Consider the following 27,551-nt stretch of genomic DNA (forward strand, 5'->3'; position numbering starts at 1 on the left):
TGAACATTCACAATTTTATTTATACATCTAAAATAATCACAGCAATACCAAGTGTTATAGATTTACCAACCACATAGCTGTTTTTTAAATTCACATGTACATTATTATAATATGGATATTGCAATATTAGAGGAAATAATATAATGTCTCTTAAATACTCTAATATTTTATTTTAAGAACCACCGCATTTAATCATATTATTTCTGGACTTCTTTTTTTTTCCCAGAAAATTAATGCAGGCAGATGAATACTGATCTTAGTTGGTTTTTACAAACCTACTGCTAGAAGAAACTCTTTGTCAGCTTTATGGTATTTCCCCTGACAGTCTAGAGCAGTGCAGTTGTTCTAGAGCATCAGTCTCTGTAGAGTGTTTCTCATTTGGAATGTGGTGCAGAGCAGCAGTCGGGGTTGAGTTTCTTATCATAACCAAACTGAGTGCAGAACAGAACTCAAGAGCCAGCTTGATGATCACATTTTTAAAAAGTGTGGAAATAGTGATAAAGAAGCAAAGCAGTGTACTCAGCTGGGAGCAACACAACTGTCTTGAGGAATTTGTAACATTCACAGCTCATGGTCCCTCAAACCTATCAGTAATTGTGCTCAGAGCAGCATTCTGAGAGCGCTTACTCACCTGTCATTGCCTCAGGTTCCTGTATCCCATGTATTCGTGCATAATAGTTTTTGATATGTTGTGGGTTCTTTTCTGAAAATTATATGCATATGACTTTTGTGAGGCCATGTGCTTCTCAGGTTAAGGCTTATAAACATTATACCTAATTCTATAGGCATTACTTTTTCACTTCATTATCATATTAAACTATCAGGCAGGTTGTTTTTAAATCTCAAAATCATGAAGTCCTGTATATTTATTTTATTCTCCAGTCTGGGTGCTTGAGTGGCAGCTCTGTTCTCCAATATTCCCTGTGTTATGTGGCTCTGGGCATTGCTGGGCAGAACTGGTGTCCTGCCATAGCATTCTAATGTCACATCAAATGTTATAACTAGCTGGTGAGAAAAGAAACCAAAGTGGGATGGAATATTTCTTTTTTATAATAGTTCCCAACAATGCAATTTAATAATATATTTGATTATTAGGGAGTTCAGGTAGCCTCCTGTGGACATTTGCCCTCAATGTAACATTGAAACATTTTTTCAGCAGCATGTGTGGCCTGTTCTAGCTGCGTACCATTCTCATTTTTAATGTCTGTTTATGCATAGGACGTTAGCAAACCTGTGTCTCAGGATACAAAAGAAATGTCTGAAAAAAGTGCAGCTTAATTCTTCTGCAATTCCTTTCTTTACATAAGAATAGTTAGAGTTGCTTTTGCTTTTTACTTTCTGGTCTGTTCTGGGGCTGGGAGCAGGTATTGCAGCTAATGAGAATTTGTTCCTTGTAGAGAGGTGAATAGAAGAACTAGAAAGTCATGAAATTTAGACAGTTTTTAAACCCACCACTTAGTCTATAGTGAGTTTTCTGCTTTCTCAGATTGCATGTTAACTCCCAAGCTATTGTCACTGGTTTCCTATACCTTTTTGTTTTATTTTTAGGGAGCAGGAGAACTTGATGCAGACAGAGAAAATGTGTTTGGTTCCCTCTTTCCTGTATTCTCATTGCATACACTTGTTATCTTTTCCAGCTGACCCTGCTGCCATGCAGCCAACCCAACAATTCTGTGCTGTACAGCAGAAGGAGAGGGGAATATAATATTTTATATATATATATATATATATATATATATATATATAATTCTGTGTTTTATACATATGTATAGAGATGGAGCCCATCCAATACCATCCAATAATCAAGGGCCTCTGCCCAAACAAGTGAACATTGTAATGTCTTGCAACCCTTAAATTACAGCATATATAGAAAACAACTCCAATGCAGATTTCCTTGGTGATCTTTCATCTTTCAAGTGTGCTCTTTCAGCATGGTGACTCAACATAGTCATTTTCCAAGCCACGGCGAAAGCGAGCAGTCAGGGTGCGGCTGATGACAATGACCCGGGGTGCCATGCAGTCCTCACGCCTGTGGAGGATGTTCCAGATTAGAATGGCAGCTGCCAGTGTGGCCAGAAGGCAGGCTCCAATGTTCAGGTAGCAGGACCATGAGAGGTTGGTGTATGGTCCGATACGATAGAATGTCACCAGTCCGATAACCAGAACAAAACCTGCAAGCAAAATGGCAGAGTTATTTTTAACGAGCTTTTCTCTTGAATTTCTGTAGTGGCAAAATGTTATAGGCATCTCAACATTTACAGACTCACTGTTCATAAGTCTGTCGAGCCTTTCCATCCCTATTATGATATGCTGGATGTGTTTTTGAAGGCATATTTGAGCCTCACAATACATGCAAAGAGAGTGCGTTAAACAGAGGCTCAGTATTAAATTTAAATCTGTTCACTCTGATTTAAGTTTCTTGCACCCACTGAGCTGTATTTCATGTTGGGTTTTTTCCCCCATGCATTTGAATTACTTACACAGATGTCCTTTTTCTTACTTGCCAGAAGAGAAAACGGTATTAATGATGATGATGAAGATAATAATAGTAATAATTTAAAAAATCTTTTATTCACAGTACGTACACTTACTGTGAAACTTTAAAATGCTTATTAAGGCAGGCCACTATGTAAACTGCAAATATGAGGAATAGCTAAATATCTTACAGAAATAATAAAAAGCAATGTTAAAATTAAGTAACTCAAAAAAAAGGGAAGGTGAAATAAATTGAACTTCATTGTCCTACTTTTTCTTGCTGGAAAAAAGTGTTATGAGGCAGAAGTAATGTCATACCTCTAGAAGCTACTGAAGACAAAGTTTCTATTGTCCTTGTAACCTTAAGCACAGTACTAAGTTCCCTAAAAGGTAAGTAATACTAGAGTAATAACAGTGTACTTGTCTAGCATTTCCATTCAGGTGTCACAATGTGATTTGCAAAAACAGTGAAAAAAAAAGGAAAATTTCTCATTCTCTTTGGTGGTTACATTACTGATGAATTATAGTAATATTATTTCAGAAGTGAGGTGGGGTAACTGTTCTAGTTATGCAGGAGATCCATGTTAGATCAAGAGGCAATCTGTATCCCTTTACACCTTTTTTATGTCACCAACACCTGTCCATTCCCTGAAGAATGCATTGATAACCACATGATTACTTTTCTGCTCTTCGTTTATTGTATTATCAGAGAACTGTACCATCCCAGGATGGTTTGGATTGGAAGGAGCCTTAAAGCTCATTGCATTCCATCCCCTGCCATGGGCAGAGACACCTCCCACTACCCCATGTTGCTCCAAGCCCCGTCCAACCTGGCCTTGGACACTTTCAGGGATCCAGGGGCAGCCACAGCTTCTCTGAGCAACCTGTGCCAGGGCCTGCCCACCTTCCCAGGGAACAATTACTTCCCAATATCCCATCTAACCCTGTTTTTGGCAGTGGGAAGCCATTCCCCCTTGTCCTGTCCCTTAAGGCCTTTGTCCCAAGTTCCTCTACAGCTGTCCTGGACCTCCTTTAGGCACTGGAAGGGGCTGTGATGTTTCCATGGAATCTCCTCTTCTCAAGGTTGAACATCCCCAGCTCTCCCAGCCTGGCTTCAGAGCAGAATGGCTCCAGCCTAGTCTTTCTTCCTGTACCTGTTGTCAAACAAAACTATTTTTCAACTTCTTAAAAGAAATTCATGGATGTAATTAGATTGAAACAAAGAGGCAAGTATGCCTCACTAACCAAAAAAAGATTTTCTCTTTGTTATCCTACACACTTCCTTAACCACCACCAAGACAAAGGAATGTCATTGCCAAAACGACCCCTTCATGAAGGAAGACTGGAATAAATAAATATCCATGAACTGCCAGAACATATCTGCACACCATCTTCCTAAGTTCATGGGCAAGGAGAAGTCAAGAGCTTCCCAGTTGCTGCATGCTGTTTTCTCAGCTTGCCACAGTGCCTGTGCCTGCAAACATTATCCCCATGGATACATGGCAATGATATGACCCCTGGCCCTGGTCCTTGATTTTCCATGAAAGAGCATATCCTGAGTGTGCATTGTACGAATTCTTTTCTTAAAAGAGTACACTGGTAGTGCAGTGAAGATGGAAAAGACACAAGTTACATACAGATAAAAAACACAGAGGATGGAAATGACATACAAGTAGGAGGAAAACAATCATTACTCTAAGGTGTGACACTTGTGCTATTTTGAGAATCAGTAAAATGAAGGCTGAATCCCCCTCCTCATAATACAAACACTGAATGGATATTCCTTCAGGAGATGTCTGGCATACTTGGCTCTCCTGTGTCTACCTAGAAGGTGCTTTGTAACAGTTGCTTGCTTCACCTTCTACTGAGGTGGCACTGTCCCACAGCTGGCATGTCCAGAGAGGGTTTGGAGTGAGGCATTTCTCTGTCTGAGGACAAATAAGGAGAAAATAGGTTCTTATGGGAGGAGAAGCTTTTTACTGCTCTTTCCCCACTCTGATGTTAAAAAAAGCCTAATATACCCTGGATGGATTTTAGGTTGTTAACACAGTTGTAAGGACACAGTAACTCCTCCGTTTTGTCAATAAATCTGGTAGTTATTTTATGATTCATCTTAGTTATAAATAAACAAGTTTCATTTGGAGAGAATGTGGCCATGTGGAGCACACTGAGTTGTAGAAATCACTGGTCCATACAATAATGGTTTTCTGGTGCAAATAAAATATTTTCCCCTCATTGCCAGTAGTCAGTCTCCAAGTTCAGCTTGTCCTGAGGCACATGGTAGAGAAAATAGGGGGAGATTAGGTTCTGTTTTGTGAGAGACATTAGATTTTTTAAACTTTCCTCTGAGATGGCTTAGTTCCCCATCTGTGGAACCAGGCTGATAAAACTTCCTGTGTTTATTTTGTATTTCAGAGCATTGGGAGCAGGGCATGCTAGTTGTGATATGCTTATAAAGAATTTGGATATCTGTATCTTCATTTAGGTCTCATAAGGGTGATACACACTGATACTGCTTTGCAGTCCATTGTTCAAATGATTATAAATAGCCATTTTCTTATGAAGGTAGGAAATCAAGAGGAAAGGACCTGCTTGCACCTCCTGTAGCTGAGTTGACCTACTTCATCTCCTTGTGGTTTAAAACTGGCAGGAAGGAGGGTATTGATATAAATCAAGAGACCCATCTTACTTAGTCTGGCACATGAGAAGGCTTTTTGTAATCAGTTTTGTTTTTCAGTTTTCCTTTCAGAACTCATTTTCAGTTCATACACACTTTGACAGGGAATCCATAAAGTGTTATTTTTTTTTTTTTTTTTTTTTTTTAAAGTGTGAAGATAATCATAAAACTTAAGGCAGGAGGAATTTTGAGCAGGAGCTGTTTGGACCAGTGACCACTAACAGGTACCTTTAAGGGACAGTTTTAAATACTAAAAAGTTCCTACTACCTTGCCGTATTTTTTGAGGCTCTCTTGGCAGAGGGACATGGGTTCAGGAATACCAGTTACACAGAGTAACCCTGGTGCTATGTTGTGTCTTGGAGATTAATTCCCACTGTAGGAATATTTTCAATATTTAAAAGTTTTTCCAAATACCCAGCTTTTAGTGAAATTACTTAGCTTTGTCTTTCTTGCTTTTGTATTACTTATGGCCAATTATTGTCCTAAATGACTTAACATCTCCATGTTCTCTCTGATGGAGCAATTATCCACCAATGGAAAGCACTAAGGCTTCCTTACGGGTCCCCAAATAAAGCTATTTTTGCTAGAAGGACTATTTTCCTTCACAAGCCCCTTGCCTGAACCCTGCTCAGATGAGCAGCCAGTCACACAAAAGGCTTTATCTCCTTTCTCAGTTCTGTGCCAATGGCTGAGTGGGGTAGATTGACTGGGTTTGAGAGCTCCCTGAACTGACAGATCACGGGAGCCAGTTGCCAGAGCTCTTGAGTGAAAATGTGCGTTCTTTTTAGGATCCTTTGCTGCAGTTTAGACAGGAACTGACATTAAGAGCAGACAAACACGTGACAGAGGCAGCAGAGTTGGAAGCATGTTACTGTAGAGTTTATACAATTGGTTTTACAGTTCTGCAAGAGTCAAGGAACTCCAAAATAGAAATGTCACTGAGAAAATTATTTTCCAGCATTCTTATTTCATATTAGCATGGCTTGATATGGGAATTATAAATGTAGGAACTCCAAAGAAAAAGGTGAAGAAATCATTATGATCCAAAAACACTGAGTTTGCATAGGATGGTGAGTTTTAAATTTTGATGAATGCTGCTTTTGTGAAGATGATGATGTACAAAAACCTCAAGGTTTGCTTGGATACATTTTGTCTATAACAGCATAATCAAACTTGGACTTCTTGGAGCAAAATGTTCCAATGTGCTACATATGTTTTTCTTGCCCTTAGAGGAGTCTTGTACTCTAGCCAGGAACTAGGGTGGAACATTTAGTCTGTTCTCTAAATGACTGGGCAAAGACACATAGTTCATGTATTTGTGCCATATAATGGTTAGAAGTATCGCTATAAAAATTAACCTTGTTGTAAGAATAGTCTCCAGAGCTGACTGTGGTGACTTTTCCCTTTTTAGATACGTATTTGTAACAATCTCTGAATTCAGTTTCAGTATTCCAATAAAATACCTAGAGGAAGATATTTGGCTTCCCAGACTATTTCCCATAAACAGCTCTACTAAAAATAACTGGAAAACTGCTCTTTTTGCCATCAAGACTCTTGAGCTCACACTGTACAATACAAGTTGACAAGGGCTGTAGAAGGGACATATTTCTTTAAATTTATTTATGAAGATACTGAGCATTTTCACCTGATTTAGTTTCTTTTCTGTTTTGTAGTGATGACAAAACTTTGAGATGCATGGCTCAATTTCCCTGAATTAATTTAATTAAGTACATCAATCAATTTCAGATAATTGTATTGTATATTGTCTCAAGACTGCACAGAGGCCACAACTTCACTAAAAATCCTGATGAGATTACTTGAAGTGCTTTTTTTTCCCATAGAAGCTGTTTATCTCTAGTTGTTTCCCATCTGCAGCAAAACAAGCCGAGAGGGGGGTGGCTTTTCCGCTGGGGAAGGAAACAGATAACAAAGTCACTCAGAAGACTTTTGGTTGGAACAGTATTGACTGTGGTAGTGGGGGTGGGTTGGGAGAATGTTACTTTTTGAATTTTCATTTCAGATCTGTATGCTGGATTTCCTGTTTGACTGAGGCTGGCTGCAAGCCAGTTACAGAATTTTAGCATTTTAAAAGAATTCTAATAGTCGCTTTTTATTTCTGTGATAGTTTGTTGGTTTTTTTTTTCAGACATCCCTGGATTCTCATTCTTCCTTTTTATTAGTGTACTGATAGTGCATTTGAAGAAATTCACATTGTTTTCTCTAGCTTGCCAAAGAATCTATATTGGGATTTATAATCCTCCTCTTTACAGCTTGTCCTGGAGGATGACTTTTGCTGTCAAGAAAAGAGAGAAGAAGCAAAATAGAGCAGCCAGAGCATTGAGAATACACCACCTACACTTGTGCAGAACTGCAAACAGGGAAGGGAAATATTTCACTCCTGGGTAGCCCACCAAGTTTCACAGGGAATGATTCAGCTGTGATCAGTCACACACCTGAATGGGCTGTTTGTAGGAGCTCAGCTGTATCTATCAGCATGAGATGGATTCACAAAGTGATTCCTATAAGACTTATGCAAATTATTTATTAACAAATACTTTTTCTTGTATCAGCTTGGCACTAAAGAAGTTGTTACAACTGAAGGCAAATATGAGGCCTCTGTAATAGTCACATGCTCTTCATGGCAGCACCAGGCTGGATGGTGCTTTGGTTTCTAATGCTACAGGGAATTAGAGTATGACCATTAGAGTCAAATGACCTTTGAGGTTTCAGTTGAACATTGTTAAGTGCAATAATTTCTTTCGGGTTTTTTGGGTTTTTTTTGTTTGTTTTTTTGTTTGTTTGTTTGGGGTTTTTTTTGTTTTGTTTAGTTCTAATTTAAAATTTCCTTCCAAGGATTTTGGTAGCATGTAACAGCTTACAATTAAACATGTGACTAGCACACCTTCTCAGGGGCAATAAGACCCTTTTGTTGCTCACTTTTCTGAATTACAGGGGATGTCCACTTAAGTTCTTTGAGTTTGTCAGTCCTTGTCTTTAACCTGATGGGAGATTTAGTTAGTATAAGGCAGTGAATCTTACCTTATGTTGGAAATCTTTAATCAGTTGACAGTAATCTTTAATCTATTGACAGTAATTTGCTTTTGTTGGTTACCTTTTGGAGGTTTCCTTAGAAATTATGCCAGTCTTTGAATGGAATGTTGGAAAGCATTCCCAATGAACTAGGCAGAATTTGCCCAGAATTCCTCTTGGGCAGCTGTTTAAATAAGGAGAAATGTGCAGACTCACACTTGATGTCAACTATTAGCATTGCTTGGCCTCTTGGATTCTGAGGCAGCTGGAGCCAATTAAAGCTCTGCCTTAATCATAGTAGGCCTCATATCAGGCACAGCTATGGGCTCCTGTCTGGAATCAGAACTATGTAATGTCTTGGGTTGAAAGGAATCTTCTAAAACAATCTCTTTTCAACCCTCTTGCCATGGGAAGGGAGACCTACCACTATCCCAGATAGCTCCAAGCCCCTCTCAACCTGGCCTTGGACACTTCCAGGAATCCAGGGGCAGCCACAGCTTCTCTGGGCAACCTGTGCCAGGGCCTCACCACCCTCACAGGAAAGACTTTCTTCCTACCATTTAATTTAAATCTTCCTTTTTCCAGCATAAATCCATTCCCCTTGTCCTATCACTGTCCATGTAAGGAGTCACTCTCTGTCTTTTGTTAAGCACCCTTTATGTACTGAAAAGTGACAATAAGTTTTCCCCAGAACCTTCTCCTGGCTGAGCACCCTCTTCTCTCCCAGCCTATCTGCGTAGCAGAGGTGCTGCAACCCTTGGGGCATCTGTATGGCCTCCTCTTGACCCACTCTAGTAGCTCCTTGTCTGTCTCATGCTAAGGATCCCAGACTTGGCTGCAGTACTGAAGGTGAGGTCAGAGAGCAAAAATTCTCTGTGCAGAAAGAAGCAGTCACTGATGGGTGATCTTCCTGGGTGTTTCAGTGTCTTCTTTTGCTTTTATTGTTCAAGTGCTCTGTTCATCTCTGAATACATCAGAGGGTAAGAGCTGCGTAATTTGATCCAGCAAGGCAGCTGGGTTTGAAAGTTTTTGAAGGCACCTCCATGTATATATAATGTGCATGTTCATAAGCAAAAAAGTGAATATTTGAGTTGAGATACTTTCCATCTCACACACTTTTCTCTGCATTACATGCACCTTATGCTTTCATATCCAAATTATGTTTATCTGTTAATAGATTTTTTTACCATATTTCTGATCAGAATATGTGTCCTTGACATTGAGATGCTACAACAACCTGCCTGCTGCTTTTATCAGAGTTTAACCTTAAAGAATATAGTCAGTTTTCCTTCCTGCTGCAGCTATACCAGATGAGTTCACCACACTTCTTGTGAGCTACTGTCCTTCCCAGTTTGCTGGTTCAGCTGCTCCTGGGAGCCATTTCTGACAAAATAAATGAGATAGAGATCCAAATTTTAGGATTTTTGCAAATGTGGTTCCTTTTGCAAATGTGTGAAAACAAAATTACTTTACTGTGACATTTGTGGTCAGCATAAAGAATGGAGAAGTTTGGCACTGTTGACAAATAATGAAAACATTTAGCACAAATCAAGCAGTCAGATTCTCTATTTTTACTATGATTTTTAGGTTACTTAGAACATCTCATTTACTTGTTTCCTCTCCAGGAAGTTTCAGGCTTACAGTTCCACAGACTTCAGCTTAGAACGGATTTGGCTTGAGGGTGTTATGAAGCAAAAAAGTGGAAGGAAGTAATACAGAACTCAGGATCGCATTGCTCTCAGGAGTATCTTCAGCCGTGTTTTCCGATGGCTACCGTGCTGTTCTTTTCTACATTGAGATTTTCTGGATATCAACTGATCTAAAGTAGTTGAAGAAGGTGATTCAAAAATTGTCTGATTTAGTTTTAAGAGCACAGAAATTAGAGTATGTGTGAGCTCAGCTTTACTGTGATGCATTACAGATCTGAAGTGAAACCCTGTCATCAGAAAAACATGTTGGGCAAAGCTGGAATGCAATGCTTGAAAATTAAGAAAGATGAGACTAATTTATTTGGCTGTAAATGACAGGCTCAGTAGGAACATGAAACTTTTTAATCTTCAGGATGTTATGCATTAAAGTTGTTTAATGCTGAAAGCAAACTGGCAAAATATTAGTCATGATTCAGGTGTATTGCAGTCTTGGACATTCAGAAACCAGGATGAGATCTAATGTAAAGGGTATTCTAGCCCAGATTTTCCCTATAAAGTTTTTAATATTTCTCTCTAATATCTGTGATAATCATCACTGGACAAGATCAAGACTTGGCTGGAGCTCCTCAAGGCATGATCCTGTCTGGCAGGTTGATGTTTGTAGTAATTCAATATCCTCTGAAGTGCTCTTTTTTACCCTGTGCTGTTAGTATGGATTTCCCTTTCCAACAGCTCTTTTGTCAGCTGTTATCCATCCTATATTCAGCACATGGAGTTTGTAACAGGTCCTTGGAAAAAACCAGAAACCCCAAAACCCTCTAGAGGGAAATTTCTGAGCGTTGACACAAAATTCCATGTACAACACTGGTTCCCTTTTCACTAGGAGCCTTTTCCAAAGCAAACAGATCGCTTTCCTGTTAACAGGGAGGTGTGAGGCTGTGGAGCTTTGGACCTGTGTGAATCCCATTGCTGTCCCAAACAGCATTGCTGTTTCCTCTCTTCTTTGCTTCCTCTTTGCTTCCTGGGGCTTCATCTTCTGTCAGAGGTCCATCCTTTTTGAATGGCTGTCAAATGCTTGTTCAGGTGTCAGGAGTGAGGAAGTGGTGGATCTGGAGCCACTGCAAGCTCCAGTGGATCTAAGATCATTGATTTGAACTGCTAATAGACTTTGGAGATAATACTTAGCACGTTTAGTTTTCTAAGCCAAAAAGGACTTTTTTCAGGCCATGGGAAACTATAGTGAAATCCACACAGTTTCAGTTGAGTAAAAACAAGAAAATTGTGCGTTGAGCCTTCCCCCATAATACAAGATTTCAATCTACCAGTGACCACTGTGGTTCTCTTCAGCACTTGTTGGCATATTCCAGGATGAAAGGTAGAGATCAAGGAGAAGTTGGAATTAGAGGGAATATGGCTCAAAATAATTTCTGAAATTACTGAAAGAACAATTCTTCAGATCATTTGGATTTTGAAAAGGAGAAAACAGAAGGTTAGTGCTGGTGTTCTTTCATTTGCAAGTGTAATAAGCAGAAATTACCCAGCCAGTACTACAGAAATATTTAGTAAGATCTAAGTTTGTTCATTCTTAAACATCACCTGCCCGTCTCACACAAATGATCTGTCTGACCTAAAGTACCTTGGCTTTAACTCTTCAAATGAAGCGGAAGAGAGCCTTGCAGGGGTTTCTCTTGGGTTGTTTGTGTGGGATAAATGCTATTAAATGTAAGTGTGATATTTACTATTCTGATGTTTTTGATCCATATTGCTCCTTTTCTTTGAGAATGACTGAGAGGTTACTGTCTCAAGAGTGGAGATTCAGAGACTGTGTATCACCTGTGGCTCATAGGATGTGTGGTGGCCACTGTCTTCTCCTTCAATATAGAACTCTCAGTCTCCAGATGCAGCAGCAGCCCTTCATCAGAGCAGTGGAAATGCTTAGATTTCTCACTGCACATGGGTTTTGTCTGATATCAAAGACACTTCATCTATAATGCCTAAAATGCTGTTACCTGAGCTAGGGAGTTTAGTGAGTGCAGACCCCTGATGTCCCAAGGAGTCAGCAGTTGATGTACCACTTTTCTGGAAAACTAAGGAGGTCTCCAAGAAGTCTTAATTAATATTGGGTTATATAATGACTTCTCACTTTTTTCTCAAGTATGCATTCTAGAAGACTTCAGGTGATTGTTCTGGATATCAGGAAGGAACTTGATGTTTAAACATAAAGATAATGAGATGTAAAATGAATATCATGACCTCAGGGCAGAAAACCATTTGATGATGGTAGAATGTGGCATAACTGCAGAGGGGGATGGGGAATGGGGCAAGGATAATCACTGTGTTATTTCTGCAGATTCACACAGCGCAATGTCTGTCTTCATATTGCCACAGGCTGCAAGATCCATCCCTTCACACCTTTTGAACACAGGCAGGCAGATGGACATAGGCTACTTGATCCAAAAGCCTCTTCAGCCATTCTCATTAGTGTTTTGTCAATCATTCTGACTGGCTTTTCTCACATGTCCCCTCCCTGGATTTCAAGGTTCAGCTTGCATAACAGGTAATAGCAGGCATTTCCTCCTCCTGCGTCGGGATATCCTGGCGCCCTTCAGTCTTTCTCTGACTGTGTTTAAAACAGACTCCAGCACAGGAAAAAAAAAAGCCAAGTCTAAAATTAGCAGCCATGGTAGAAGGGCCCATGGCTGTCCCCTGTGCTGTTTGTCAATGAAACAACACATCCAAACAGGGCCAGAATGCATTTCCGCTCTGGAAAAACAGACAGGTCAACTTTGGAGAGGATGGGAGAGTACAGCAGGCATCATGCCAATAGTCAAGGGAGAGCTATCCAGAAGGTATCCACAGTTATACAGACACAAAGGGAGCTTTTATGAAAGGGGCTTTTATGGCACGGCTGCGTATCTGTCTTTTGGAAGCACTGTGGTGCTTGAGGCTCTTGCTGCACCTCAAAGATGGATCAGGTGCTTTGAGGGTTGCAGAACATCTGTCTCCTCCTCTCATCTGGATTTCAGGTTCCTCATCCTTAGTGGACCTAAAAAAACCTAACCATTTTATTGCTATGAGATTGTGAGACCGTACTTAAATGACCTAGGCCAGATTCTGAACATGCATTGGTGAAAACTTGAGGTCTCAGTAGTTTTATGCCATTCTTAATATTCTGAGTTGTTAAAGTTGAAATTAAATAAAATGGTGTTGCTTTATTATAATCTATTTTTCATATTAATTTTATATATATATATATGTATATATATAAAAATAAATGTTGTATTTTCAATCTGATCTTGTAAGCAGTTTGAATGTTACTCCATTAATGACAGTTTCCTACATGGATATTTTATGGGATTTGACTCTTACTATAATGAATACTGAAGTTACTTACTTTATGTAATAATGAAAGATATTACTGCAGAATGTTTACACTTTGTTGCCACTGCTGTCAAAATGGAATTGTGATAAACCCATTTCCTCTTTTCCTCATGCAGCTCTGTATACAGTCCATGAGAATTGCTTTGGGAATTTTATTTATAGCAGTCAGGGGTATGAATTGACTTTGGCTTTCTTTGTTGGATTGCTGATGTATCTTTTTGTCAAAATCCAGCTGGTGATCATTGAGTAAACTTCAGTTAGCTAAAATAAAATAATCATGTTTCAACAAGGCTTCAAAAATTTGCTCAGCCCTTCCGCTCTGCTTTCTCACAGTTCCTTTAGTATATTTTGTCCTGCTAAATTGTGGGATTACAACATATCCAGTTTGTTTCTCTTATGTTTGCCTTCCTAGTTTCATAGGAAATAATAAAGGCTTGGGGGTTTTTTGGTTGCCAGAAGCCTCATTATGATATATCCCAGATAAAAGTTTCTATTCATGTACTGCAGAATCTCATGGGGAGACCTTGTCAGAGACAATGAATTTGCTTTTAGATATAAGCCTTTTTGCTATTCTATGTCACTTGAAAGATTTATAAAATATATTATATACATGTATATAAAGTATATAGTATTTCCACCTGGATTTAATAGAGACTGAGCACTGAGTAGAAAGAAGTGGACTTACTGGCAAGTTGGAACACAGCAGCTATGGCCTCCTCCCACCACTGGGTATCCTGGGAGATGATGGGGAGCTCCATTAGCCCCAGGACAAAGAGGAGCTGGCCAGCAGTCAGAGCCACCGTGGCAATGAGGTTGCAGGCACGCATCATGTCGAACTGCACTAGGGAAACAGAAGCATCATAAAGTTACAATAATGTAAAATTGTGAAAAAGAAAATCCTGACTGAGCAGGAATATAAAGTTTGTCAGTCCAATGAACAATTCTCAGACACCAGTCCCTTCTCTCAGTAGTCCCTTGTTCTGACTGCCTTCCCTGCAGTCTGATTAAGAAAGGGTTTTCTTCAGGATATATAATGATTATTTCCTTTAGTTGCACATCATCTTGTAAGTATAGCTTCAGGGTATGAAACAAGTAGCTAATTTCCCAGAATGGCCCACTGGAGATGCTGGAATTCTCTTCACTGAAGATTCTACCAGACTCATAGACAGAATTGTTTGGGGCAGGGTAGATGTTTGCTTTCTATTTGTATGGTGCAGAGTGAAATGGAACCATAAATAATTTCTCAAGGGCATAAAGTAATAATCATCACTAAGACAAACCTATAACACCCTAAATTTCTTTTTCCCCTAGTCCATCTGTATTGTCCTAAAAAATCATCCTGTGGATGTTAATGCTCAGGTCTTACTGGTTTACAGAAGCTTTGTATAGAGGATTCTTAAATTTTTATTCTTTTATCATTTATTAATCTTTGGGATACACTGCAAAGACCCGTCTATTTCCATCTGTGTAATGAGGGAAATGGTTGTAATGAAGATTACAAGGCTTGGAAGTTCTGAATGAGGTGTTAGGGCATAATCTGCATGTATAGGTAAAAAGCTACCTTTTTTTAAAATTGTGTGTGTGTGTGTATAAATACACACACAGACACACACACACATATATATATATATATATATAAGTTCATATATATCTAACAGTGAAATTGTGGGAGTATGCTGTGGAGTCCACTATTGACCACTCAGCCAGGATAATGATACTGATGAATTACAGCAAAAGGAATTCAGGATATCTCTAGATCAGCTCCTCTGGACCTTACACATGATTTTAAGTTTCCAGACATCAACTGGGAATATCGTACAACAGACACAAACATGTCCAGGAAATTTCTGAATCATGTTGAAGGTAACTTTGGGTGCAGGGACTGAAGGAAGTAGAAAAAGTGCCCTCTGAGATGTGCAATTTGTAAGGAGAGACTTAAGTTATTTGTAAGTGGGCAAAGTGATGACCTCGTAATAGTGTAGGAGCCAGCAATTCTAAAGCATGGGGACTCATGCAAGCAGAGAAGAAGAAGGTCCTGGCTGAGCAGAAATCTTCTTAAACTGAAAAGGAAAATGTACAGGCCAGAGACCATACTGGAACACCATGACAGGGAGGGTGATAAACTCAAAATAAAAATTACATGGATGGCAGTATACCCAGGGCAGGGTGACCAGGATGATGAAAGGCCTCAAGTGCAAGATACACAAGAAGTGGCTGAGATAACTTGGCCAGTTCAGCCAGGAGAAGAGAAAGCTGAGAGGTGAATACGTGTTGTATTCTGCACCTTACTTACAGTGGGGAGGTGCTGATCTCTGCTGTCTGGTGCCAGGACCTGAGGAAATGGCTGGAGCTGTGTCAGGGAAGGGTTATGTTGGTTATTAGGAAAAGGTTCTTCCCCCAGAGGGTGGTTGGACACTAGAATAAGCTCCCCAGTGGTCATGTGGTCATAAGGCCAGTGGTAATGGTACCAAGGCTGCCAGAGCTGTGGTTTGTGTAGGATGCTCTTAGTGATATTTAGTTTAAGGTAGTCCTACAAGGAACAGGGAGATGATCACAATGGTCCTTGTAGGTCCCTTCCAACCTGAGATAATCTATGATTAAAGAACAACTGCAACAATGATTACAGACACGGACATATACAGATGTCATTGGCTAGAAACCTGATTAAAATGTGTCTCCCAGCTGGCTACTGAATGGCATATATTAACTGCAAAGTTGGGTATTCTAATCAGACTTTTTTCCTGCTTTTCCTGTTAACCTGATGGATCTCCTGTTTTTATCCTTTTCCTTCTTCTCTAGCAAAAGTTGGGAGTTACAAATGTCATTGTTCCACATCGCTTGTTAATGTGTCACTGATATTCTGAAATAGAAGTAGCACCATGTGTAAGTTGGCATGTACTAGAGAATGACAGACTCTGGAGCAGATTTTTTAGTAGTGTTTTAACTGGCTTTAATTTGGTGGATGCACTGACCACCAGAATTTGGTTCCTGATCTTCCAGGGAGACTGCTAAGAAGTGCAGAAAACAAAACCTGATATAAACAAGAGTAAATTTAATTGTGTCAATCATGAAGTCTGACCTACTTTTGTGTTTACTCTTTATTTTCCCTTCACAGGCTGTCTTCAGTTTCCCATGTTCTAAGTAGCAACGTATTATTTAATTAAAATTTAATAAAATATAGTATTGTATCTGAAGAGTCAGTTAAGAACCATAGTCCATTAAGCTTTTTCCACTGAATAAAATGTTAAGAAAGTAATATACTGAGGTTTTTTGGCTTCTCCTAGTGAGTTAATTTCTGACCAGTTACTGAAAAAATTTGTTCAAAGATTTTGTGTTTAACTTCCAAAGTTTCCCTTTTAGCACTCACTGGCAGCATTTCCAACTCTTGCCGTGCTGAATGCTCACAGGTCATGAAGCACATTGGCTAATGGAATCAGAGTCAGATGTCTGAGCATTGTAAACACTAGTAAACTTTGAACATTCAGAGTGTTCTGTTTTCCCACTCAGATGGACTTCTGTAATACTTTGAGCTGAAGAAATAGTAATTACTTTCAAAGGAGAAATGCCCAAAGTAAGAGCAGGCTTGCAGCCATTATTAGTACTTTCATTTACTGACAGATCTATCTGTAGTGTTAAATTAAAAAAATTGTTGCCATAATGGATTCTCTTGCCTTGTCTGTATATAGTATGCACGAGCTAAAAAAAAAAAAAATTCCTCTGTATATAAATAACCTTTAAAAGTCTGAAGTTTATGCCAGAAATATATACTGGCCCCTGACACAGAAATTAATACCAAATTTTTGCTTTTGCTGCTATTTGTGACCTTTTTTTAACACTTAACTGTATTACTTTAATGACTTTAAGCTTTGCCATGGATGATTTTATATTACACATACTAAAAATAGTAAGTTTCTGACTGTGACTCAGTTGAACTTCAAGCAAATTTGTTACAGTTTAATCTTTACAAAATGGTTCTTTGATCATTGTCCTCTCCTGCAGCTGGAAGTACATTGAATGGGTAACATGATCTTTGCTGCTGTTTGTAAGAACTCCACGCACAATGTTTATTGGCCTAATACACTACACTGTTCAGAGAGATGTGGAAATGCAATGAGTATTTTGCATAGCTGCTCCTGTTAACCAGTAAGAAGGTTGCACATGGTCCATGGAGCTGCAGCAGGCTGATGAATGGTAGAATAAGAAGGAAGTAGCTGGTATGATTTCATTAAATGTGAAGACAATTATTTTTATGGAATAAAGTATTACAGCCTGAGTACTTTCCCATCTTTCATATGAGAGATGGTAGTTTATTCTAACAGGTTTAATGTATAATCTGTCATCTTTTGGTTTTCTTCTAGAATTGTAGTGATTCTTCTTGGGGAAAAAAGCAAACTTAGAATCATAAAATTGTTTCGTCTGAAAATGAGCCCCTAAGATCATCAAGTCAAACTGTTCCCTCAGCACTGCCAAGGCCCCCACTAACCATGTCCTCAGGTGCCACATCCACCATGTGTGTTAAATCCCTCCAGGGATAGGGACTCCACCCCTACCCTGGGCAGCCCGTCAATAATGTATAATTCTAATAATAATGCATAAAGTCAATTCTTCTTGTAGTAGAGCTTGTTAATTGTATTCAGCCTGAAAGTGCCAGGTAACTGTGCTTCCTTACTCACAGCCATTGTTACTTTGCATGCTGTCAGCTCAGCACATTGTAATTTTATTTTGTATGTACACAACCCTAAGCTGAGCTTCTGCACCAGCATCTCTGGCCTCTTTTTAGTAATGACATCCAATGGACAGTATGTATTGAGAAAGGGAATTGAGTGTGCAATGTCAATGTATTTCTTCAGAGCTCAGCCTAAAGCCATTGGAGAGGGAAATCTTGTTGAGGAAGGTCAGGACACAAAGCTCTTCTCCTGCTTGAATGACTGCCCAATCCAGAAATAAATATTTCTAACCTCTTATAAAACTTCCTGCAATATATTTTTTGTAAAAGCTGTGAAATTTAGTTTTTACCTTTGTGTGTTCTTTTACTCTATTTTAAATTATATGTACAGCAAAAATGCCTCAATAATCAGCTTTAGTCTATTCTGATGAGTTTTCTATTGATTTGATAATTAGTATAAATTTAGAATCAGCTGTTCAACCATTTCAGCTTCATTTATAGTAGCCATGATTCCAGTGTTACTTTTTGTGCCACTGCAGACTTCATCAGCTTTTGCATTTTGTTTGTTAATGACAATTTGTAAAACCAGATGGTCATAGTGGGTTTAGTGTCTGCACAGTTACTGGTGGCATTTGTGTTAACCTCTCACTTCCAGAATCTATTGCCTAAGACTGTCAGGACATAGGTATTTTGTATTTTGGATATCCTGCTTTTTTTTGGTTTGACCTCATTATTGTTAATGTCACTCCTCTCTTGAAATTAAACTGTGATGGAGTTCCCTGTGACCAGAGGAGGATGTTCCCTGTAGCTAAAGGTCAATACTGCTGGCATTCATAGCCCTCCATCCATACCTTTATTCACCTTCCTTAAAATGCATCTTGACTGCTGAGAGCTGGAAAGAGTTGGAGCTGAATGGCTCTAAAAACTCTGCTCTAAGTATCTGTTGTTCATCAGCATACAGTGCTAATGTCTGCTTTTTTCCTTCTGGAAGCCCATTGTGGGCCCCATATTCTCAGAGAAGCAGTTGATTCCTGGACTGGTCATCCAGTTGGGACTCTTGTACAGCCAGGGGTAGTGGCTTAATGAATTCTGCTTTGTTTAAAACAGATATCAATCAAGAGTCAAACCCCAGACTCTTAAGGATGAGACCAAGTCAGAGTCCTTGTTTTTTTCTCACTTCCTAAACCATCTGTATCCATCTGGATTAGAGATGTTAATTTGATTTTTTTATTTACAAGCAGCAATTTTATTGTTTTGATCCATGATAGCCCCATAACTTTTGGTGTTATGTTCCAGGATATTTGTAAATAATTTGTAAATCATTGCAAAAGTAATTTGCGGTGTTTTAGAATAATGAGGAAGGACAATCTCACTGGAAAATCACATTATGTTAATTGCTTAAAATGTGAGCATTTATTTCCCTTTTCTGTCTGCATAGAGGGGAAAAATGCCAGTTAAGTGGGAATTCAAGCTTTTTAATGATTAAGCAAAATGGCTCAAGATATTTTCATGGTAGTCTAAAACTCCCCCTGAGAAAGACCCCTCTTGATAAACAAAAATTTTAGTGGAAACTTTAATCGAGCTTCTGTGAGTAAGTTACTAAGTATCCAGTTCTGGGAAGAATCTAGTGACCACACATTTATTCAGTGCATGGGGACAGTGCTGACTCCCGGCATCTGTGTGCCTTCACAATCTCTTGGTGGCATCTGAGCTGCAGGAGCTGACTGGGAGTGTGCTGTTATCCCTGTCCACTGTAGGACACTAAGTGTGTTGCATCTCAAAAATGGTACTTAAATTATTAATTAGCTCTTAAACCCTTAAATAATGCAGGGTGGGTTATGCTCAGCTGAAGGATGGTGCCACCCTAGCTTGCTGTGAAGCTGACTGCACCTATGATTACATCCATTCTTTAAATCTCCCAAGGGATATTGCTTCTTGGTTTTGTAATGAAAGGAATTTTAAAAAACATTCTGTTGATCCCGTTTCCTAAAGGTTCTTGGGTTTATTTATTAATCACTTGGTGAATTATTGAGGACACATTCTGACTTGTACCTGATTGTCCTTTTAAGTGCTTCATATTCATACATGACTTTATTCTGGAAAGGAGAATAAATGGTTCTGTTTCTGAAAAGAGATTTCTAATTTATTATAGATTAAATATAAAAATATTATTGAATTAAATATATGTAGATTATTACAATTTATTATAGATTAAACTGGTAATGCTCCTTACACTTAAATTGCTTCATTTACTTTTGTTAGAACCCACTTTCAATTTCTTATAACTGTGCTAAAATTCATCTTCTTGGGCTGAATGTCTGCAGCCTGAGATCATAATCTTCTGATAAAAATCTAACTAGATAAATAATTAGGGTTTTTCTAATATAATCAGAGATTCTCACTGAGCATGCCATTTTCCTCTAGAACTTGATGTTTTGCTGAGCTGTTACCCTGAGATAAAGAATACATCGTATTTTTCAGCCTTTTGGAGTAATTTTTAAAATCCACATTATAGGGACTTCAGAAATGCAAACCAAGTACCAAATTTAGGAAAAGCCAGAATAGTATGCTTGAACCTAAATGGATGAAAGGCAAGAGTCAGAAGGAGCAAGGCTTCTGTCTTGCTGACTCTTACATTATGGTCCTCCTGTTCATAAACCTGAGTTCCATCCTGGGGAGCTGGATTCAGTATTAATAATTTTAGAATAAGCTCTTCCTTAGAATTAAAAAAAAAAAAAAAAATCACTTCAGTCAAACTTTTGGCAATGAATTATGTGGTTTTTTTGTTTTGGATGTCAGCATTGTCAGCAAAGGTAAGATGTGCTGAATGGTCTCCACAGCTGCCATGGAAATCAGCTGAAGCTGTGCCTTGGATACCAAGAGCACTATGAAAGTGCAAAGTACAACTGTGCTTGATTTTACAACATGGGCGTAGGAGGTCAGCACTTACTGTTAAAACAGTTCTGAGATAATAGGGACAATAAATAGAACCATTGTAATTATCAGCATCATGCTATGCTTCCCAAACCTGTGCTCTATTTATAAAGTCTTTGACATTTAATTTCTTCTGTCAGTTTAAACTTGTGGTATTTATATTGCTAGCTTCTTTGAGTATGAATTAGAAAATATATGGAAACACTTTAAAAGTACTTGTGAAACAAACTAAGCCAAATGTTGGCCGTATCTCAGTACACTTTTGCGTGACTGCATCACTGAGACCATGGGAAGGTTTAAAGAGGTGCTTATGTGATGCAAATGTATTTTGATGGTCTGAATAGTCACTACTTTTTTAAAAGTGAAACAGGTCTGAATTTCTTCTTTGCCTCATACCCATTCCACATGATTATGTTGTTTGCAGGTCTTACTGACTTTGTCCTGAAAAGGGAAGTCTCTCCTGCTCTTTGTAAAAATCTTTGTAAGTAGACATACAGCTTTCAGCAGCAAGAGTCCTCAGTATGTTCTGTTGCTGGATGAGTATCTTAAAAATTATGAATGCATGGATATCTCGAAAATTATTTTGCATTTTTCACCTCCTGGGAGGCTTTCTGAAGTATACGGTTTATGCTTGTCTCACTTAAAGACAGTAATTTAAGGAAGAAGAAGGGAGCAGGGAAAACCCAATCTTGTAATTGGCACAATTACAGTCATGTTCTGATGTGAGAAACTGGTGGAAACTTCCAACCTTTTAGGTATTTTGGAACTTAACCGTTCAGCTCATCTACATGTGAAACCTCACATTTGAATACTTACTTTTAAAGGTAAACAGATCTTGTTGGGGAGAGGAGAGTGTGGTTGTTGGGTGTTTTTTATAACAGCTTCAGTCATTACTTTTGGTGTGAAGACTCCATTAACTATTTTCAACATAATTAAGTTCTTATGGTTAAGTGATGGGCCCTTGCAAACCCAACACTGAGAGCCTTCAATACAGTTGTCAGTTTTAATAGACACAGGCAAGAGCAAAATCTTCCAAAAATTTTCAACAGCTCTGAAACTGCAGCTCCATAATCTTTGACAAATATTCTTGCCTACACTCAGGTGACTAGGAGAGTTAGGCTACCTGGCCAGGTTTCCTTAAAGTGTTTGAAGAGGAAGTGAAGCATTTAAGTTTGTATCATTCAGTGGTTTGTCCAAGTTATAAAAGCTTAGATTGATGTCCATACAGCTGGGTTGATTCACAACATTGGTTTCAGATCTGAGACTTTATTACCACTGAAAAAGGAGCCATCTTACCCCTCCTTGCACCTTTGTCACATAGTGTTAGCAGCAGCACTTGTTGGACCCTGATACCACTGCTTAATCCGAAGGAAAAACATCCACCAAAACCCCCAACCCACTCCATGTCCAAAACTTCCACCCGAACGTGGGGATTCTTTTGCTGTTAGTTATCTGAACCATTACGGAAGCTTTTCAGCATCACAGGGGGTTTGAAAGAGAGGTGCAGGGCTGTGCAGAAAGAGGGTGAGAAAGAGAAAGGTAAATAAAGACAAATGAAAAGGCCTGGGATCTCCACTTCCAGAGCAGTGATATTTGAAGGACAGAGTTGAAGTGCTTTCCCATGGAATCAGTAGTTCACACTGCAACGCTTCATTTCCCTGTATTTTTAATATAATTTACTCCTATCCCTGGATTTTTTTTTTTTTTTGACATTTTTAGGAAGATAACCTCCTTGTGAGGGTGGTGAGGCCCTGGCACAGGCTGCCCAGAGAAGCTGTGGCTGCCCCATCCCTGGCAGTGTCCAAGGCCAGGTTGGATGGAACTTGGAGCAACCTGGGATAGTGGAAGGTGTCCCCCTGCCCATGGTACGGGGTGGGATTTGATGGGCTTGAAGGCTCTTTCCAACCCAAACCATTCCATGATTCTATGATTTCAATGGGAGGAAAGAGCAGGCAGAGAAAGTCAGTGAAAAGCATGTTCTCAGAATGTGCTTCTCTCTGCCAGGGAGGAAGCCAGCTTATAGTAGTGCCTATAGTTGGCTGTTAGTTATATACTGCATGTACAGGAGTCTTTAGTATATGGACAAGCAAATTCTCAAAGAGGTTACAGTTCTTCTGTTGAACTGTGAGATAAATAGCTTGCCTCTGAAATATGTATGTCTGTATGTGTATAAATACATTGTTTTATATGAGCCAAATTGTGGCCTCTTTTGCATTGCTATTGGCAGAACAGCTTTTCTATATTGTTCTACAAATGGCATCCAAAATACTTTGTGGTAACTCAGTATTGAGGAAAGTGGTTTTTTCCTTCATAAAGTTGTTTTTAGATGTAGGTATGCATATGCATACACACATACCCCCCCCCCCCCCCACATGTCTGTGATCTACAACTAGACAGATGAGGATTGCCACAGGTATTAATAAAATAATGTGTGATTTCTTATTAGAGAAATTCTTTAGGATGACAAATCCATTGAAGCAAAATCAGGCTCATACTGATCACATGTACATCCATGGAGACAAAATTGTCTTAAAAATAAATGCCACAGTTCTGTTTCCTACTGAGTTTGTCACGACACAACTGCAGAGAGGGGATTTTCCTTTAAATGCTTTATCAATATTCAGAATTTTGCTTACTATTTGCTTCCAGATTAAATAGGGAATGGATGCTTTACTCCTATACAGATAAGGTCTCTGGGATTGAAAAGCCTCCTTTAAATTAGAAATATTAACAGTGGTTGTCAGATAATTCTTCTGAGCATTTGATTATGCTATAATTATTACTTGGAAATTTTCAAATTTTCTGTCACATTATCCTTCTATTTGACATCAGAAACTGCTGCCCAGATGGTTCTGTCATGAAACTAATACCTCTCATCTTTAGGCACCACACACTTCCTGGCCTGCACACAGCATGAAATACAAGCTTGTGTGTTAAAAATACTGCAGGAGCCAAATTCACTGTGTAGGAGCTTGTTCCAGTGTTGAGTACATAAAACGTACTTTTACTATTTTTGAATGGTACACATGTTCTTCAAGTTAGAATATGGCTTATCAGTATTAATTGAAGAAGTGATTCAAGAGATGAAGCTGCAAAAACATATCAAGGAACTTCTCCCACAGTCTAATCCTTTTTATAACCATTTATTGTTACAAAAGTTCTTTCTGTTTAAAAAGTATTGAAAGAGTAAGGACTTTAAGACACTTGAGAAATTTTCTGTTTGTGATTTATGCAGGCTCAGTATTAGCAAATGTGCAAAAAATGTTTCTGCATAATTTTGTTGGAAAATATGATCTGGAATGGGTGCACGTTAAAACATTTTTTAAAGAAATTCCTCTAATATTTCTTTGGTTTCTCTCCAGAGGGATGTAAGAAACTCCAAGGACCAATTTCTCTTTCTCCACATCTCAAACTATGAAAAAAACTGTTTTGGAATCATGTATGTTGCAGATGCTGCAAACTATCCCTCAGAGGTGCCAGAACTGTTTATGAGCATCCTTGAAATCTTGGGAGAATCCTGTGGTCTGTCGAAACATGGACTTTATAGACATTTGTTCTGTTAAATTCCATGCCTCGAAGGGTGCAGCAGAAGCACTGATTCCCCTTAGAATGGCTGCTCATAACCCAGCTGCTGAGAGTGGAGGGGGTTTAGGGGAGAAACCTCTTGGCACCAGGGTAGCTGTGGTCCTAGCCATGGTGTCTGCAAGTATTTTGTACAGTCTTTAAGGTCCCTTCCAACCCAAACCTTTCTGTCATCCTGTTCCGACACAGTTCTTGCACCATTAATGCTATAAATGTGATACTTAAGGTTTTATTGATCAGTTTTGAATTAATGTTCTTGCACCATTAATGTGATACATAAGGTTTATTATTTATTAATCAGTTTTATAATTCTCATGTTATCCAATATTTTCCCTAGCTCTGTGTAAGCTATTTGCATTCTTCAGATCCCACAATCTGTAAAAGTGCAAAATGAAAAATACACCATGGGTAATGATTTTTGTACTCACCAAGTTGTATGTTAATTGTATTTTTTCACCAAGAAGAATAGTTACACATTTAAAGACCTTTCTCAGTTTTACTTGTTTTTACCACAGCTATTTCTGTCTTTTCTGCTCCTGGCATTTCCAAGAAAAGCAAATAGAAGGGAGAAACAACATGTCATTCATTGCAATACCTTTTTGAGTTTGGGATTATTTGGGTTTTTTTTAGTTTTAGGGTATTCAGAGCAACTGTGGTTGCTGTTGTACTGAGGAGGAAGGGATATCTTATGGCAGGAGCCCGGGTGGGAGAAGTGAGCCCAAGATGTCTCCAAACTTCAGGCTTACACTTCTTAGATAATTTTTTCAAAGCAGATAGATTCCTGGGGTGTATAAACCAGACAACACCATGCAGATTGCTGGTTTTGAGGGGAGAGGAGGAGTTTAGTTCATTACTGGCGGACATCATGCTTCTTATTTTCTGAAATTAATTTATTTGGGAATGAATGTGAGGAGATGTTTAGACTAAGACAGATAACATGATTTCAGGGTTAGGCCATTGAACTCCTGGGGACCAGATGCACCCTATCAATTGTGTCTGCAGAGAAGATAAGAGGCTGCACTTACGTTTGACAGTGCTTCGTGACTCCTGGAACCCAGCCGACTCTGACCCCCAGCCCAGGGCTTCACACTCCTGCTCCTCCCCTTGCCCATGCCTGGCACTGGTGCTTGCACCCCCTCTGCTCCGCTCTGCCAGCCAGCACATCCTCCAGAGCCCCACAGTGCGCTTGCGCCCATCCTCCAGCGTTTGGTACACCCAGTTGGGGGTAAAGGCAGCCGCATTGTTAAGGATGAGTGAGACCAGGGCTACCAACACAGCTGTGGCTACCAGTTTCTGGACAGTCATATCTGACTGTCAGCTTGCTGCCAGTCTCTAATTGCAGACGACACGAGGTCCTGGTCAGCTGCAGCACATTGAAATTGGGCTGGGAACTGGCGGCTGCGCTGGGGTGTTAGGGGGTGCTAGAGGACATCACCGTTCATTCTTGAAGTCAACTCCAGAGGGATTTCTGACCAAGGAAATGAGAATTTTGTGAGGTAGATGGGAGAATTCCATAAAATAAGAACACAAAGAAGCTTTGTTAGGTCCTTCCCAGCGTTAACTTATCCACCTTCTTGCACTTTGATAAGTAATGCCAGTCCCGTGGTGAACTGGGTGACAGGGAGGTCCATTCCGTGTTGGACGGGGTGAATCCAAACAGAATCCAGTGTCGGGGCAGGAGAGCCTGAGCTAGGGTGGGATGTGATGCTCGCTGTAGCCTGCTGAGCGCTGGATCCTCCAAGCCAACCAGTGCTACTCCAAAAGCCTGGCTTTGGGTGCAAACTTCAGAATATCCTGCAAACGGTGACAGATGTCATCCTCTCAAAGCCAAGCCGACCCAGAGGGGAGTGTGGTCATCCCAAAGGTGATATGCAAGTCTGGAGTATCTCGAGGAGGTTGCTCTGCCCTGTCCCTCTCCGAAGAGCCGAGCTGTGAATGCCGGGACAGGAACAGCCACTGCAGTGAGGAAAAGGCCCCCCCCACCTCCCCACCAAGAGGAAATGGCTGTTTTTGTGGCTCGTTTTGGTGAGACTCAGGGCGTAGTCGACTGAAAAAAAAAAAAAAAAAAGAGCTACTGCCACGGCAGTCAAACATTAACAGGATGTGTTTCCTGAAAGGAAAAGACTATGGAGACTTCTAAAGTTGTCCCTCCTCCCCTCGGAAAGCCCCCTCTCTGCCTCGCGCCTCCTCCCCTCGCCCCTGCCCCCATCAGGGCTGCCGGGACCTGAAGCGTCTCGGAGAGCCCGGGGAGCACAGCGGAGCTCCTCGGGAAAAAAAAAGAGAAGGAAATCTCAGCTTCAGCCCTCGGGGCATCAGCTCTGTGGAAGCGGATCGAGGAGAGGGGTTTTGAAATACCTTTTACTAGAAGCAAAACAATATTGGGGTTCGCTGCTGGACAGCGCGACGACAGCCCTGCGGGGGTGCCCTGATGTCCGCGTTCTCTCTGCACTATAGTGCATAGACCATAGACCGTGGCAGATAAATAGGAAGTATAAAATCTCTAGATTCTCAACCCGATAACAACCCAGTTTGGGGGCGTCTGCAAAGACAAGGGCAAGTGTTCGGGTGTGACTGCGGTTGAGAGTCACCGCACAAGCGCCGGCGTGGGGCTGGCACAGCCCGAGTCCCGGAGTGCTGGGCACGCTGGTGGCTCCGCGGAGTCTCGAGGGAGGCTGCCCACCCCTCTCGCTGCCCACGACTTGGAAACTTTGCTGCCGTGTGCTTGATAGGATGTCCCTGCTGACAGCCCAGTACGGAATGGACTGCCACCGGGCAATGCGGGTGTTCCTCTGATAAACCGCTTAAAGAGGGTTGTTGAGGGAACTCCAAACTGTCCTGTGTGTTTCCAGAGCGGTCTTGCCCAGACTGGCACTCCAGAAGGCTCTTTGCTGTTTGCTGTTGTCATCAGCTGCTTCGGCAGCACCAAGACGAGGACAGGGATTGCGGTGGGTGCTGCCTTGCGGCCGGGCAGTACTGCCTGGGGTTATGCCTCTCCTGAGCACCGTTCTTCAGGCTGCACAAATACCGCACGAGTGTAGCATTGCCTTTACGCACTGAACTGAAGAAACAACATCCGGTCAGCACTGAGGAGACCTGGCAGAGACCTGCCTCACCAGGCACCACCACACCTGAGGGGCTGACACAGGAGTTCACTGC

General features: G+C 40.2%; 2 protein-coding genes across 9 annotated transcripts in view; one reads left to right on the plus strand and one right to left on the minus strand.

The window, feature by feature from the left end:
- On the minus strand, positions 1-26,441 carry TMEM204 (transmembrane protein 204). The gene is made up of 3 exons (XM_005522776.3): positions 25,421-26,441; positions 13,899-14,054; positions 1-2,171 (listed from the first exon to the last, which is right to left on the minus strand). Exons 1-3 carry the CDS (start codon positions 25,698-25,700, stop codon positions 1,927-1,929), a joined length of 681 nt encoding a protein of 226 aa, XP_005522833.1. The 5' UTR covers positions 25,701-26,441; the 3' UTR covers positions 1-1,926.
- IFT140 (intraflagellar transport 140) overlaps positions 1-27,551 on the plus strand; it is a 91,164-nt gene that overhangs the window by 47,094 nt on the left and 16,519 nt on the right. The gene's annotated exons all lie outside the window — the stretch shown is intronic.

The sequence above is a fragment of the Pseudopodoces humilis genome, chromosome 18, assembly GCF_049639895.1.
Source record: "Pseudopodoces humilis isolate 2021_Gansu_Grassland_sample_001 chromosome 18, ASM4963989v1, whole genome shotgun sequence".
In the NCBI taxonomy this organism is placed as follows: Eukaryota; Metazoa; Chordata; class Aves; order Passeriformes; family Paridae; genus Pseudopodoces; species Pseudopodoces humilis.